Raw genomic sequence first — 15,552 nt, forward strand, 5'->3', positions numbered from 1 at the left:
TGACAGGAAATGACACAAAATATGCAGGAAGTGACCTGTGAATGCCCCACAGTTATCAGAAAGTGACCATTAAAAAAAAATCAACAGAAAGTGACCCAAAATCAACAAGAAGTGACCCAAAAGTGCCACGAACTCTCCATGAAGTGACTCTCATATACGTAAAAGTCAACAAAGCGACCCAAAAAGTGACTCATCAGTGCTCCGAAACCAAAAGAAAGTGACCCGAAATCCAAAGGAAGTAACATAGAAACGCCCAGCAATCAACAGGAAGTGACCAATGAGCAGGAAGTCAACTGTAAATGCCCAAAAATGTTTCGGAAGTGACCCAAAACACATAGGAAGTGACCTGTAAGTGCCCCAAAACCAACATAAAGTGACTTGAAATCAACAGGAAGTGACTCAGAAATGCCCCAAAATCAACAGGAAGTAACTAACCAGGAAAAAGTGACCCGTAAATGCTAAAAAATGTACAGGAAGTGACCCATAAGTGCCTCAAAACAAACAAAGTGACTTGAAATCAACAGGAAGTGACCCAGAGATGCCCCAAAATCATCAGGAAGTAACCAACGAGCAGGATGACATGGAAATTCCCAAAAATGGACAGGAAGTGATCTATTGGTGCCCCAAAACAAACATAAAATGACTTGAAATAAATAGGAACTGATCAAGAAATGTCCCAAAATCAATAGAAAGTGACCCAAAATACACAGGAAGTGACCCATAGGTGCCCCAAAACAAACATAAAGTGATTTGAAATCAACAGGAAGTGACCGAAAATGCCCCAAAATCAACAGGAAGTGACCAACGTGCAGAAAGTGACTCGTAAATGCCCAAAAATGTACAGGAAGTGACCCATAAGTGCCTTAAAAAGAAACATAAAGTGACTTAAGATATATAAATAAATTAGGGCTGCAGCTATCAAATATTTTAGTAATCGAATAATCGACTGAAAATTCTATCGATTAATCGAGTAATCCGATAAAACAAATATATTTTTAGGTGAAGAGCAATTATAAATATACATGAGAAAACAAGACATTTCATCTAATCTTGAACCATTTTCAGTCAATCAATGTCTTTATTTTCGATGTATATTGTTGAAAACAGCCAACAATTGCATCTCAGATGTAACTAGAATTAAAAAAAAAAAAAGAGTAATTCACTGCTTTCACTCAAAAAACTTTTAGATCTTATTAAAATTTAAAAAAAAAAATATATATATATATATATATATATATATACAGTGCCTTGCAAAAGTATTCGGCCCCCTTGAATCTTGCAACCTTTCGCCACATTTCAGGCTTCAAACATAAAGATATGAAATTTAATTTTTTTTGTCAAGAATCAACAACAAGTGGGACACAATCGTGAAGTGGAACAACATTTATTGGATAATTTCAACTTTTTTAACAAATAAAAAACTGAAAAGTGGGGCGTGCAATATTATTCGACCCCTTTACTTTCAGTACAGCAAACTCACTCCAGAAGTTCAGTGAGGATCTCTGAATGATCCAATGTTGTCCTAAATGACCGATGATGATAAATAGAATCCACCTGTGTGTAATCAAGTCTCCGTATAAATGCACCTGCTCTGTGATAGTCTCAGGGTTCTGTTTAAAGTGCAGAGAGCATTATGAAAACCAAGGAACACACCAGGCAGGTCCGAGATACTGTTGTGGAGAAGTTTAAAGCCGGATTTGGATTTCCCAAGCTTTAAACATCTCAAGGAGCACTGTGCAAGCCATCATATTGAAATGGAAGGAGCATCAGACCACTGCAAATCTACCAAGACCCGGCCGTCCTTCCAAACTTTCTTCTCAAACAAGGAGAAAACTGATCAGAGATGCAGCCAAGAGGCCCATGATCACTCTGGATGAACTGCAGAGATCTACAGCTGAGGTGGGAGAGTCTGTCCATAGGACAACAATCAGTCGTACACTACACAAATCTGGCCTTTATGGAAGAGTGGCAAGAAGGAAGCCATTTCTCAAAGATATCCATAAAAAGTCTCGTTTAAAGTTTGCCACAAGCCACCTGGGAGACACACCAAACATGTGGAAGAAGGTGCTCTGGTCAGATGAAACCAAAATTGAACTTTTTGGCCACAATGCAAAACGATATGTTTGGCGTAAAAGCAACACAGCTCATCACCCTGAACACACCATCCCCACTGTCAAACATGGTGGTGGCAGCATCATGGTTTGGGCCTGCTTTTCTTCAGCAGGGACAGGGAAGATGGTTAAAATTGACGGAAAGATGGATGCAGCCAAATACAGGAACATTCTGGAAAAAAACCTGTTGGTATCTGCACAAGACCTGAGACTGGGACGGAGATTTATCTTCCAACAGGACAATGATCCAAAACATAAAGCCAAATCTACAATGGAATGGTTCCAAAATAAACGTATCCAGGTGTTAGAATGGCCAAGTCAAAGTCCAGACCTGAATCCAATGGAGAATCTGTGGACAGAGCTGAAGACTGCTGTTCACAAACACTCTCCATCCAACCTCACTGAGCTCGAGCTGTTTTGCAAGGAAGAATGGGCAAGAATGTCAGTCTCTCCATGTGCAAAACTGATAGAAACATACCCCAAGCGACTTGCAGCTGTAATTGGAGCAAAAGGTGGCGCTACAAAGTATTAGGGGCCAAATAATATTGCACGCCCCACTTTTCAGGTTTTTATTTGTTAAAAAAGTTGAAATTATCCAATAAATTTTGTTCCACTTCACGATTGTGTCCCACTTGTTGTTGATTCTTGACAAAAAATTAAAATCTTATATCTTTATGTTTGAAGCCTGAAATGTGGCGAAAGGTTGCAAGGTTCAAGGGGGCCGAATACTTTTGCAAGGCACTGTATATTTCCCCAAAAAAAAAAATTCTCAAAAAAATGTATTTTTGCAAATGATTTTTTTCTTTGATTAAAAGTAGTTTTTTGATTAAAGCAACTTTTATTGCAATTGAATGATTTAGACCAGGAGTCCCCAAACTTTTTCCTGTGAGGGCCACATAACCCTTCTCTTCTCTGATGAGGGGCCGGGGTCAGTTTGTAACAGAAAAAGTGTGACGATTGCAGGAGTGCCTAAATGTAAAAATGTATTTTTTTTCAGAAAGCCACAATCAAATAACGCTTTCTGGATTCTTCACGGAACCAAAGTAAATAAAATAAAAATGATATAATATAATATAGTATAATATAATATAATTAGGGCTGTCAAACGATTAAAATTTTTAAGCGAGTTAATCACAGCTTAAAAATTAATCGTAATTAATCGCAAATCAAACATTTCTAAAATATGCCTTATTTTTCTGTAAATTATTGTTGGAATGGAAAGATAAGACACAAGACGGATATATACATTCAACATACTGTACATAAGTACTGTATTTGTTTATTATAACAATAAATCAACAAGATGGCATTAACATTAATATTCTGTCAAAGCAATCCCTGGATAGAAAGACTTGTAGTTCTTAAAAGATAGATTTTAGTACAAATTATAGAAATTTTATGTTAAAACCCCTCTTAATGTTTTCGTTTTAATAAAATTGGTAAAATTTTCAATCAAAAAAATTAACTAGTAGCTCACCATTGTTGATGTCAAGAATTACACAATGCTCATGGTGCATAAAATCAGTCGCACCCAAGCGCCAGCAGAGGGAGACAAAAAACACAAGTAACAAGTGGACATGACACTGCTGTCATTTTAATTTGTTTGAGCGGGGCATATGCGTTAATTGCGTCAAATATTTTAACGTGATTAATGAAAAAAATTAATTACCGCCCGTTAACGTGATAACTTTGGCAGCCCTTAATATCATATCATATCATATCATATCATATAATATAGTATAATATAATATAATATAATCAAGGGTGCACATAATTTTTTTGCCCAGGTTCTCAGAGGAGGACCTGGAGATGTGACTTGGTCCTCATTGAGCTTGAGAGCCGACCCACCTGATGCGATAAATTTATGACAAGCTTTACTTAGAGCCAATTAACTTTGATTAATTATATTAACAGTTAATGCTTGATTAACATCAACTGGCACAACAAAATTGCCATTACTTTGAAGTGAAATGTAAAGAAATAAACATAAAAGCACCAATTCAAAATAAAGGGCATTATGCGGCTCCCACATTAACTCCAAGCCTTTTTAAAAGTGGGATGTCCTCCTCATAAGACCTCATTGAACGTGCCTGTTTAGCTTTGTAAAATGCGAGCAAAAACACGTTTGTCAGTGCATGTCGCTGTTCATTACCTTTATTCCGCCCTATTCCGCCACATGTCCATAGGGCGAGTGGGGTCCTGTTTGACATCGATAGTTTGCTTAATTGCCACATGCTCTCTGTTTTTTTCGTGCTTTTCAAAGTTTGGATGGCTGAAATTCTTTGACCCTACATAAAATGCGTTGCTCTAATCGGCGACATTGGGATTCTCACGGCACATTTTGTACCGCATTTCCGTGCGAGCATCATTCGCTTCTAGCCATGGTACCTCCTGTAGCCACTTTTCAGCAAAAGTCCTTTTTTTCGGTAGCTCCGGTGACGTCTCTGTCGTCTGTCTGTCTTTTGACGGGGGTGGGGGAACACGGAAGTAATTACTCAGTGTGGCCTGCCTCATCGACATTTTGAGAAGTTATTTTCTCGTGTCCGCCGCAAATAGAGTGGTCAGCCATCGGTACGCAAAAGCGTATGGAAGCCGTTGAGGGCCAGCGCGTTTGTCTACGTCCAGTACGCATGTGCGGACCACTTATGTGCACCCCTGAATATAATATAATATAATATAATATCATGTAATATAATATAATATAATAATACTGTATTAATTAAATAGATAATAACCAAATAACCATTGCTCAGTTCTTCACAGAAAAAAGCCAGGACATAAATAACTCTATTGAAAAAAAAAAAAAAAATTTTTTTTTTTTTTTTTTTTTTTTTACAATTTTTTTTTTTTTTTGTTCAGGGGGCCGGACCAAATGTGGCTGCGGGCCGTATCCGGCCCGCGGGCTGTAGTTTGGGGACCCCTGATTTAGACACATACCCTACCCATAATATGGCTGAAAACAGGATTGCTTCAATCAAAGAAAACAGTTTGAATGAAAAATAAAGTGTTCAAATGCAAATTTCTGCGTCTCAAATATTTTTTTTCACATTCAAACCTCTTTTTTCTACGATTGATTTTTAAAAATTTTTGATTGAAGTGATTTTTTTCCTTTGAAAATATATATTTTTTTCTTTTGTTTGAAGCAACTTATTTTTGATTGAATAATAAAGACACAAATGTCCTAGCCAAAATGTGGTCCAAACGCAAAATTACATGACTTCAATCAAAAATGTTGTTTCAATCAAACAAAACTTGACTTCAATAAAAAAAAAAATTCAATCAAAGAAAAATTGTTTTCAAATATTTTTTTGCATTCAGACACATTTTTTTTTAATTGAAGTGACTTTTTCTTCGATTGAAAATATATATTTTGATTGAACCACATTTTTTTTTGATTGAATAATACAGACACAAGCACAGCTGGGAATCTTTGGGCACCTAACGATTCGATTACGATTCAGAGGCTCCGATTCGATTATAAAACGATTACTGATGTACCCCCCTCCTTTTTTTTTTTTTTTTTTTTTTTTTAATTAAATGTTTTGTACATTAGTTCCAAAATTGTTCAAAAATCCTCTCAGGCTAAACCAAACTACTATTTCAGTATCAAGTTAACATATAGCAGTAAACAAATATACAAAAATAACAGTAAATAAAAAACTCCAGTCCCCATTCTGTAACAGCAGCTTTAAACTACATTCAATTAATTTAATGTTGTGAATCAACTGTTAAAGTTGTTAAAATTGCTCCCGTTATTCCATAATTTCCCTTTTGTCTACTTTCGACATGTGAAAGTTTTAAAACTATTTTAAAAGATAGATTCAAGTCAATATTTTACCGATTTAGGAGTATTTTAGATAAAAAGTTAATTAGGCTTGCTTGGAAGGTTCGCTACAATAGCCTTGCAGGGAAGTGTACTGCTTTAAGATGGCGGCCGTTTACTAACTGCTCACGCTACCGAATCAATGGTGCATCTAGTCCTATATAAATGATATCTACCATTACATTATGTGGATGACGTACTTTATAGCAGCTTTTCGGCGGCAGTCAGGTATGTTGTTGGTTTTTTTTATCTCGTGGCATGAGTTGAGCTAGAGCCGTGAGTTGAGCATTGGCATTACCCGAGGGGCCGGGTAATGAGAAGCATGATGTTTAGCTACTCTCGCTGCGTTCTTCCTCGTTGCGTCCCAAAGACCGCGCGGCGCGCTGAGTGTGTTGTACTTCCGCTTTACTTGGCATATTTCAATAATCGGAATTTGGATGTTTGTGAATCGTTCTCGAATCTTCCATGGCCGAATCGCGAATAATCTAAGAATCGGAAATTTTGAACACCTCTAGCACACAAGTCTACCTCCATGCAAAACCAACATAAAGTGACTTGAAATAAACAGGACATGACCAAGAAATGCCTCAAAATCAATAAGAAGTGACCAATGAGCAGAAAGTGACACGTAAATGCTCAAAAATGCACAGGAAGTGACCCAAAATATATAGGAAGTGACTCTTAAGTACCATAAAATCAACAGGAAGTGACCCAAATTTGTCTGCCATTGACAACAACATAGCACAAACAATTCATTTAATCTGGAGGTGTTTCTAAGGATGTTCATCCTTCTGTGTCATTGACAGCACTATTATTAGGTTTATTATTAGGAATACTTATCATAAAGTATCTATTAGCATTAGCATGACTATGAAGAAATATGTCGTTTTGTCTTACAATATTTTGAATGGTGCTCTGGACCACTTCAGGTCGTATCCTGCCTTTCAGATGGTTTCTTTCTTTCCGAGTCATTTTCTTCTTATTCTTGACGGAAGATGGCTTAGGAAGAAATGAAAAACGTCTTAATGATTGGCTTTTGACCAAAAAGTACACATCTATTCATGTATTGTACCTCTTCAGTGCGAGATCGCGGGTGTTGGAGCAAATGGAGCGGAGGTCCATCAGAATCCGAACTATTGGAACCGCTGGTCCTGCAAAAGTTCAGAAAAAGGAGAAAGTTGCATGATCAGGAAGTGACGGAAAATCAACAGTAAATGACTTGACAAATCAGCTCATTGGCTGCCATTGACGGCCAAAGAAGTCCAAAATACCCATCTTGAATACAGTAAAATTAATCAGTAATGAAGTGTAATCACCATTCATCCATCGCATTCTGTATAATTATGAATTCAAAAGTATTTAGCGCACTAGCTAACAATGCTAGCTTAGCATTATATTTACCCCGATTCCAAATCGAAGACGGAGAAGTCGGTGTCCAAATCTTTGCCCAGTTCTCGGAATTCCTCTCGCAACAGAGCCGCTACTTCTCTCAGACAGTAAGTCACCTGAAATCACGCTGCCAAACTTTTAGCGAACGTATTAAGTTGAACGTAACGCCATATTTGTAGTTCTCTTACCTTGGTGGGGTCCGGATCACAAAAGTCGAGTAAGGTGTCGCAAAAGTAGAAACCCAAAGATTTAAGATCTTGCATACTTAAATGAGTTCCCTTCTTATCACCTGGTGAAAAATCAATTCACATTACAAAGTCAAATTAATTTTTTTCCCTCATACACCCTCTTAATTTCCCTTTTCCATCAAGAAATTAGGCTGTCAAAAAGCATAAGAAATAAAAACATATCTCTGACACTGATTGAGTTCAGAAAAAAAAAATAAACTATTTTGTTCCCCTTATCCCAGCACTTTTTTTCCCTTTTCCACCTAAGAAATCGGGACGCCGTAAAAAGGTAAAACATCTTGAATAATATATATATATGTATACTGTATATATACTTATATTGGGTCATCAAAACAACAAAAACATGTCAAATCATGTCTCTAACACTGAGTCAAAAACATTTTTTTTCAATTTTTTTACTGTATGTTTTTCGCTAATTCACCCGATTGTTTTCCCCTTTCCACCTTAAAAAACTATTACGCCAAAAAAGCTAGAAAAAAAATGTCTATAGACGTAAATGAGGTAAAAAAAAATTCAAAGTTATTTACTGCATGTTTTCGTTCCTTCGCTCGTTTTCCCTTTTCCACCTGAAAAAAATCTAGGCGCCAAAAAAAAAGAAACACATTTTTATATCTAGATGAGACCTTTTTTTTTTTTCAAATTCTTCACTGCATGTTTTCCCTCCGCAACCCACTTCATTTCCTTTTTCACCTAAAAAATCCTGACACCAAAATTAGCTCTAAAAACGTGTTTTCAGAACTACATGAGTTTTTCCTAAATTTTCTACTCCGTATCTTCCCTCTACCCACTCGCTTTCCCTTTTCCACCTAAGAAATCGGGACGCCAAAAAAAATCTTGAAACAAATCTTTGGCACTAAATGAGCAAAGTTTAATTTTGTTGTTGAAAATATTTTCCCCTCATCCACCTCCTCAATTTTTTTCTTTTTTCCATCTCAGATATTGGGTCATCAAAACAACAAAAACATGTCAAATCATGTCTCTAGCACTGATTGAGTTCAAATATTTTTTACAGTCTTCACTGCATGTTTTCCCTCCTTCACCCAATTGTTTTCCCTTTCCACCTAAAAATTCTTGACGCCAAAATGAGCTCTGGAAAAAATAAATAAATAAATGAGTCAATTTTTTTTCTAATTCTTCACTGCATGTTTTCCCTCCACAACCAACTTCTTTTCCCTTTTCCACCCAAGATATTTGGACCCCCACACACATAAAAAGCTACAAAAACAAGTTTTTAGAAAAACATGTCAAAGAATTCCTCTCGGATCGAGCACTGATCGAGTTTTTTTCTTCTTCTCTTCATTGCATATTTCCCTCCTTTATCCACTTGTTTTCCCTTTTCCACCTAAAAAATTGTGACGCCCCCCCCAAAAGAAGCTCTAAAAACAAGTTTTTAGAACAAAATGAGTCAAGTATTTTTTTTTCTAAATCTTTATTGCATATTTCCCTCCTTTATCCACTTGTTTTCCCTTTTCCACCTAAAAAATTGTAACGCCCCCCAAAAAAGCTCTAAAAACAAGTTTTTAGAACGAAATGAGTCAAGTATTTTTTTCCGAAATCTTTATTGCATATTCCCCTCCTTTATCCACTTGTTTTCCCTTTTCCACCTAAGATATCGGAACGCCCCCTTTACAAGCTACAAAAACACATTTTAAGAGCTAAATAAGTTTTGTGTTTTTTTAATGTGTTTTTCCCACTCATCTAAACTCTTTTTTTCCCCATTTCCACCTAGAAATCACCGAAAAAAACTGTTGAAAACAGCTCAATTTTTATAGCGGATTGGATGCCAAGGAGGTAAGGGAAGCATACACACACAGCAACACATTAAAAATATGTCAACCAACCAAGTGTGGAACCTCCAAAGGAGGTCTCCATCGTGTAGCTGTTTTTGATGCCGAGCCTCCACATGGCCACTCGCCCGGTTCCCTCTTTGCTTTTCTGCACTTGGAATTTGCAGCTCCTGAAGGCAAACTAACAATCGGGAACGGAATTATACGCGCGTTCCGTTCAAATCTGACCAATATTTGCCAATAAACATTACCATGTTTTTGACATTCTTGCTCAGCATGAAAGGGAAAACTCGCTCCAGAAGTTTAGGCGCATCTTCGTCGCGGTTGTTGCAGCCGTACATGAAGACGTTGTTTTTACGGTTGTGGCCGTGGAAGTCGCAGTAGAGGATGACGTCGCTCTGCTTCATTAGTCTGGAGATGATAGACGTGACTAAAAGTTGCTTTCCCATCAGACTTAAAAAGGTAGAGCACTCACTTTTCCACCATGTTGCGAGTATGCCAGACGCAAGGGAAGGAATCCCGGAGCGTGGTCTTGTAATTTCTGTTGAGGTCTCTTCCGGCCAGAGAGCAGCGGTAATTGCCCACCACCACGCCGTCAGGGTTCAGCATTGGCACCACCTGAAAAATAATTTCCCATTTCTAACTCAAAAAATTGGGAGTATAAAAAAACACGTTGTAAAAAGATGTATTTAACAATGTATAAATTGGTTTTTTGTTGTTTGTAATAATTCTACACTTTGCCCCCAGAGGAGCATAATGTAGGAGTTTATAATTTCCCATTTCTAACTCAAAAAATTGGGAGTATAAAAAAACACGTTGTAAAAAGATGTATTTAACAATGTATAAATTGGTTTTTTGTTGTTTGTAATAATTCTACACTTTGCCCCCAGAGGAGCATAATGTAGGAGTTTAATTTCCCCCCCCCCCCCGCCGCTAATCCACACTCTTGGTTTCCCTTTTTCACCCAAGAAATTGGGTTGCTGAAAAAAACATCTTTTCCACAGAATGAGTTTTTTTGTTTTCACAATTCAACATTGTGCTCCTATAGGAGCAGAGTATGGGAGCTTCTTATTTTTTCCCCTCATTCACACTCGTTTTCCTTTTTCCACCCAAGAAATTGAGGTGCCCAAAAACATTAAAGACAAAGAAAAACATCAATGGTATCATTGAGTTGAGATTTTCCTTTTTATAATTTCACATGTCTCCCAGACGTTCCTTAATCTACCCTCTTGTTTTCCTTTTTCCACTCAAGAAATTGGGTTGCTGAAAAAACAAAAACATCTTTGCCACAAAATAAGTTTGTTTTCATAATTCAACATTGTGCTCCCATAGGAGCAGGGTATGGGAGCTTCTTATTTTTTCCCCTCATTCACACTCGTTTTCCTTTTTCCACCCAGGAAATTGAGGTGCCCAAAAAGATTAAAGACAAAGAAAGACATTAATGGCATCATTAATTGTGTTGAGATTTTCCTTTTTATATTTCCACATTGTCCCCAGAGGTTCCTTAATCTACCCTCTTGTTTTCCTTTTTCCACCCAAGAAATTGTGTTGCTGAATAAACAAAAACATCCTTGCCACAGAATTTTTTTTCTTAATTCCACATTGTTCTCCTATGGGAGCAGAGTATGGGAGCTTCATGTTTTCCCCTCATCCATGCTCGTTTTCCTTTTTCCACCCAAGAAATTGAGGTTCCCAAAAAACGTTAAAGACAAAGAAACACATCTGTAGTATGAGTTTGCTTTTTTAATTCCACACTTTGCCCCCAGAGGAGTATAGTGTGGCAGTTTATTATTTTTCCCCCAGCTACCCTCTTGTTTTCCTTTTTCCACCCAAGAAAGTGGGTTGCTGAAAAAAATGGGTTGCTGAAGAAAAAAAAAAAAAAAAAACGTCTTTGTCACATAACAACTTTTTTCCCCTCCATAATTCCACATTGTACTGCTACAGGAGCAGAGTATGGGAGCTACTCATTTTTCCACTCATTTCCTTTTTCCTCCCATGAAATTGAGGTGCCCAAAACATTAAAGACAAAGAATTAAAGACAAAGAAACACATCTTGGTATCATTGAATATGTTGAGAGATATTTCTTTTTATAATTACACATATTGCTATCGTGAGAGAGTTAATTATCCCTCATCTACCTTCTAGTTTTCCTTTTTCCACCCAAGAAATTGAGTTTCCTATAAAAAAAAAAAAATTAAAGACAAAGAAACACATTTTTTCATTACAAATTGTGCTCCCATAGCAGCAGAGTGTGGGAGCGTCCTATTTTCTCCTCATCCACCCTTTTTTTTTCCTTTTACCACCCAAGACATTGAAGCGCCCGAAAAACATTAAAGACAAAAAACATGTTTGGGATCTTTAAATCAGTGGAGGTTTTCCTCATTCCACATTTTGCCTCCATTAAAGCAAAGTTTGAATTTTCTTTCCCTCCTCCATTCTCATTTGCCCGTTTCCACCTAAGAAATCACACATCAAAAAAATATTAAGAAAAAAAAACACATCTTTGTCACTGAATGAGATAAGAGTTCAGTTTGTCTAATTATTACATTTTGCTCCAATCGGAGTGTGTTTCCTTTCTCTCATCCACTCATGTTTTCCCTTTTCCAACTAAAAAATAAAGCCCTGAAAAACATGGAAGACAAGCAAAAACATCTTTGCCTTTTATAATTTAAGCTTTATTTTCCCAATTCTACATTTCGCGCCCATCGAAGCAAAGAATGCGTTTGTGTTTTATTCCCCCCATCCACTCATTTTCCCTTTTCCACTTCAGATATTTGGAAAAAAAACATTTTAAAAAATGGAAAATACATTCAATGGCAAGTATGTGTCAACTTTTTCTTTTTTCTAATGCTCATCCACCCATCCACCTTCTTCTTTTCCCTTTTCCACCCAAGAAATATAATTCATCACCCTGTTCCATTCAAACCTTTCTCACCTTGAAAACAAAAGTGTCTCGCAGCAGCTGTGCATCATCCGAGTCCCCCAACAGGAAGTCCAAGAACCCTTCCATCAACCAGGACGCGTTAGTTTCTCCCGGGTGCACCCGAGCCGTCACCACCACGGCCCTCTTGGTTTTGCTTTCCTCCTCTCGATCTCCGGCCCGAGACGTCACCGTCAGAACGTAGACGGCGTTACCGGCCAAACTGTAGCACAGCACCCGGACGGTGCAGTAGGACACCACTGCCGGGTTGGAGGAAATGTGCCTGAGATAGCTCTGGAGGTGCGAATATGTGTATGGGTAGCAGTGGGCAAGGTAGCATGTGTCTGATTCATAGGGGAACTGGAGCGTCCATGTGAGGGAGTACAGAGTTTTGGAGTCGGAATCCTTTGAATTCTGAAATGAAAGGGACACGCTCAGTCAGATACAGTCATGGATCAAATTACTAGCACCACCTGGAATTTTTGCCGCCCGAGAATGAAGGCAATTACGGTATTTTGAAGCTATAAGTCACGTTTATTTTTTCACTCTTTGCCCAGTTAAAGGTGGTTCAATTATTTATTCATTTCATTAAAAAACAATTTAGATAAATGTCTTATTTTAGTATGTAATTATAATAACAAAAAGTGTATATAATAGAGGTGGGAAGGTCTGGGTAGCTCATGATACGATACGATACAATATGCGATACAAGGCTCACGATAACGATGATCTCACGACAATTATAGAATTCATGGTAGATTCTAAGATGGCGAGCTGACCAGGTCCTGCTGGAGCAAAGCATCCCCGAACCATGACACTTCCAAACTCCATGCTTCACAGTTAGCCTGAGGTTCTATTCCTGGAAGGCTGTACTGGGGTTACGCCAAACATGTCCTCTGTTATGGTGTCCAAAATACACATCCTAAAATACATTTTCCCACATGGCAAAATCCATTTTGCCACATACCCCCAAAAAATGCCAAATGGCAAAAAAAAAAAAAAAAAAAAAAAAAAAAAAAGCCACATGACAAAATCCATTTTGACACATGGCAAAAAAAATGCCACATGAAAAAAAGCCACATGCCAATATACATTTTGCCACAGGGCAAAAGATGGCACTTGGCAAAATCAATTTTGGCACATACCAAAAAAATCCACATTTTACCACATACCCAAAAATTTTACATCCCCAAAAATGCCACATGCCAAAATCCATTTTGCCACATACTTAAAAAAATGTCACATGGCAAAAAATACCAAATGCCAAAATCAATTTTGCCACATACCAAAGAAAATGCCACACGGCAAAAAAAGGCCACATGCCAAAATCAATTTTGCCACATGGCAAAAAAATGCCACATGAAAAAAAGCCACATGCCAAAATACATTTTGCCACAGGGCAAAAAATGGCACTTGGCAAAATCAATTTTGGCACATACCAAAAAAATCCACATACCCAAAAAATGCCACATGTCAAAATACATTTTGCCACATGCCAAAATACATTTGACCACATACCCAAAAATTTTACATCCCCAAAAATGCCACATGCCAACATCCATTTTGCCACATACTTAAAAAAAGGCCACATGGCAAAAAATACCAAATGCCAAAATCAAGTTTGCCACATACCAAAGAAAATGCCACATGGCAAAAAAAGGCCACATGCCAAAATCCATTTTGCCACATACCAAAAAAATGCCACATCCCCAAAAAATGCCACATGCCAAAATCCATTTTGCCACATACAAAAAAATGCCACATGAAAAAAAAAAAGCCAAATTCCTTTTTTTTTTCATTTTCCATGCTGCTTTTCCTCATGAGGGTCGTGGAGGTGCTGGAGCCAATCCCAGCTAACTATGGGCAGAAGGCAGGGTACACCCTGAAATGGTAGCCAGCCAGTCCCACAAGGCAAAAAAAAAAAAAAAACCCAAATGGCAAAATCCATTTTGCCACATACCAAAGAAATACCACATGCCAAAATAATAAGGTAATCGAATCGAATCGTGAGGGCAGTGCCGATGCACACCTCTACTACTAAGCCTTATAATGCGGTGCTACTCTAATGCGACTTATAGTCTCAGTACCAATCATTGTGTCCATGACCGTTAAAACCACCGACCTGACTGCGGTAGTACGTGATGTTGGAGCCGGTCCGTATCCACCCGACGGCCGTTTCTTCTGCGGCTCTCTCGGAGTAGAGCAGGGGTTTCATCCCTTGCGAGTAGAGGCTGCGGCGCTTCATCAAGTTGACGATGGTGAGGCGGTAGCTCACCTCGGCTTTCATGTTCCGCACGCGGAAGTAGAACCACTGCGTGTGTTTGCTGGTGTACATGTCGGTGCGCAGGGTGAGTTCGTATTCGTGCGGACCGCTGAGGAAGCGGGGAAAAAGGGTCGGGTGAGGAAACCAGAGGGCGGGAAAGGAGGGGAACGCTTACACTTGCACGGCTTTCTGAAGGTTTCCGCTCTCAAATCGGGATTCGAACTCGAGGGAGAGGTCCTTCTGGTCGGCGTCGTTAGGGGAGGTGGATATCCGCGAGCCTCCCACACGAGAGCAGGTGAAGTAGGGACACTTGTCTCCTACCGAGCAAGAAAAAATAAGTTGGCTTATACGTCAAAGGTAGCCAGTTAGATCATTTATAAAATGACACTGAAAGATGTTAGAACAGTAGGAAGGGTTGTTTTCTTAGTTCAAGTGTTTTAAGTGATAATATGACAAAGCTTTTTTTGTCCAATCCCAACCTCTTTGTTTTTTCCCTCATCCACTCGCTTTATTTCCCTTTTCCATTGACAAAATAGAGTTAGCTAGCACAAAAAAACAAGATGAAAATCGAGTCTCTAGGAGTAATTGGGTTATAATAAGTTGTTTTTTTCCTAATTCCACACTATCCTCCCTCCCCCATCTACCTACTTGTTTTTCCCTTTTCCGCCAACTAAATTGGGACACCGTAAAAGAAATCCAACATCCTGCACTAAGTTCTTTATTTTCCTAATTAAAAGTATATGTTTTGATTTCTTCCTCATCCAACCTCCTGTTCCCCCTTTTTCACCCATGAAATCAGGACACCAAAACAAAAAATAAAGCTTTAAAAACAAGTCTCTGGCACTATTGGAGTTCATTTTTTGTAATTCGAAACTTTAGACTTTTCCCTCCTCCAAATTCATGCTTTCCCTTTTCCACCTGTGAAATCAGAACACCTACAAAAAAATAAAGCTTTCTAAATCTTTGGCACTAATTCTTTAGTTCCCTAATTAAAAATATTTTGATTTTTT

The 15,552-nt window shown here is 38.1% G+C and overlaps 1 protein-coding gene across 6 annotated transcripts in view; it reads right to left on the reverse strand.

Moving 5' to 3' along the window:
* Positions 1-15,552, reverse strand: part of agbl2 (AGBL carboxypeptidase 2) — a 36,279-nt gene that overhangs the window by 13,970 nt on the left and 6,757 nt on the right. For all 6 annotated transcript variants that reach the window (XM_057837954.1, XM_057837952.1, XM_057837951.1 and 3 more), the window contains 10 exons: positions 14,718-14,859; positions 14,402-14,651; positions 12,295-12,693; positions 9,834-9,976; positions 9,610-9,769; positions 9,413-9,539; positions 7,512-7,612; positions 7,336-7,439; positions 7,007-7,085; positions 6,832-6,933 (listed from right to left, as the gene is read on the reverse strand). In XM_057837954.1, the coding sequence (XP_057693937.1) occupies positions 6,832-6,933; positions 7,007-7,085; positions 7,336-7,439; positions 7,512-7,612; positions 9,413-9,539; positions 9,610-9,769; positions 9,834-9,976; positions 12,295-12,693; positions 14,402-14,651; positions 14,718-14,859 (1,607 nt within the window). The remainder of the gene's footprint in view (positions 1-6,831; positions 6,934-7,006; positions 7,086-7,335; positions 7,440-7,511; positions 7,613-9,412; positions 9,540-9,609; positions 9,770-9,833; positions 9,977-12,294; positions 12,694-14,401; positions 14,652-14,717; positions 14,860-15,552) is intronic.

Source organism: Corythoichthys intestinalis, chromosome 5 (genome assembly GCF_030265065.1).
Source record: "Corythoichthys intestinalis isolate RoL2023-P3 chromosome 5, ASM3026506v1, whole genome shotgun sequence".
In the NCBI taxonomy this organism is placed as follows: Eukaryota; Metazoa; Chordata; class Actinopteri; order Syngnathiformes; family Syngnathidae; genus Corythoichthys; species Corythoichthys intestinalis.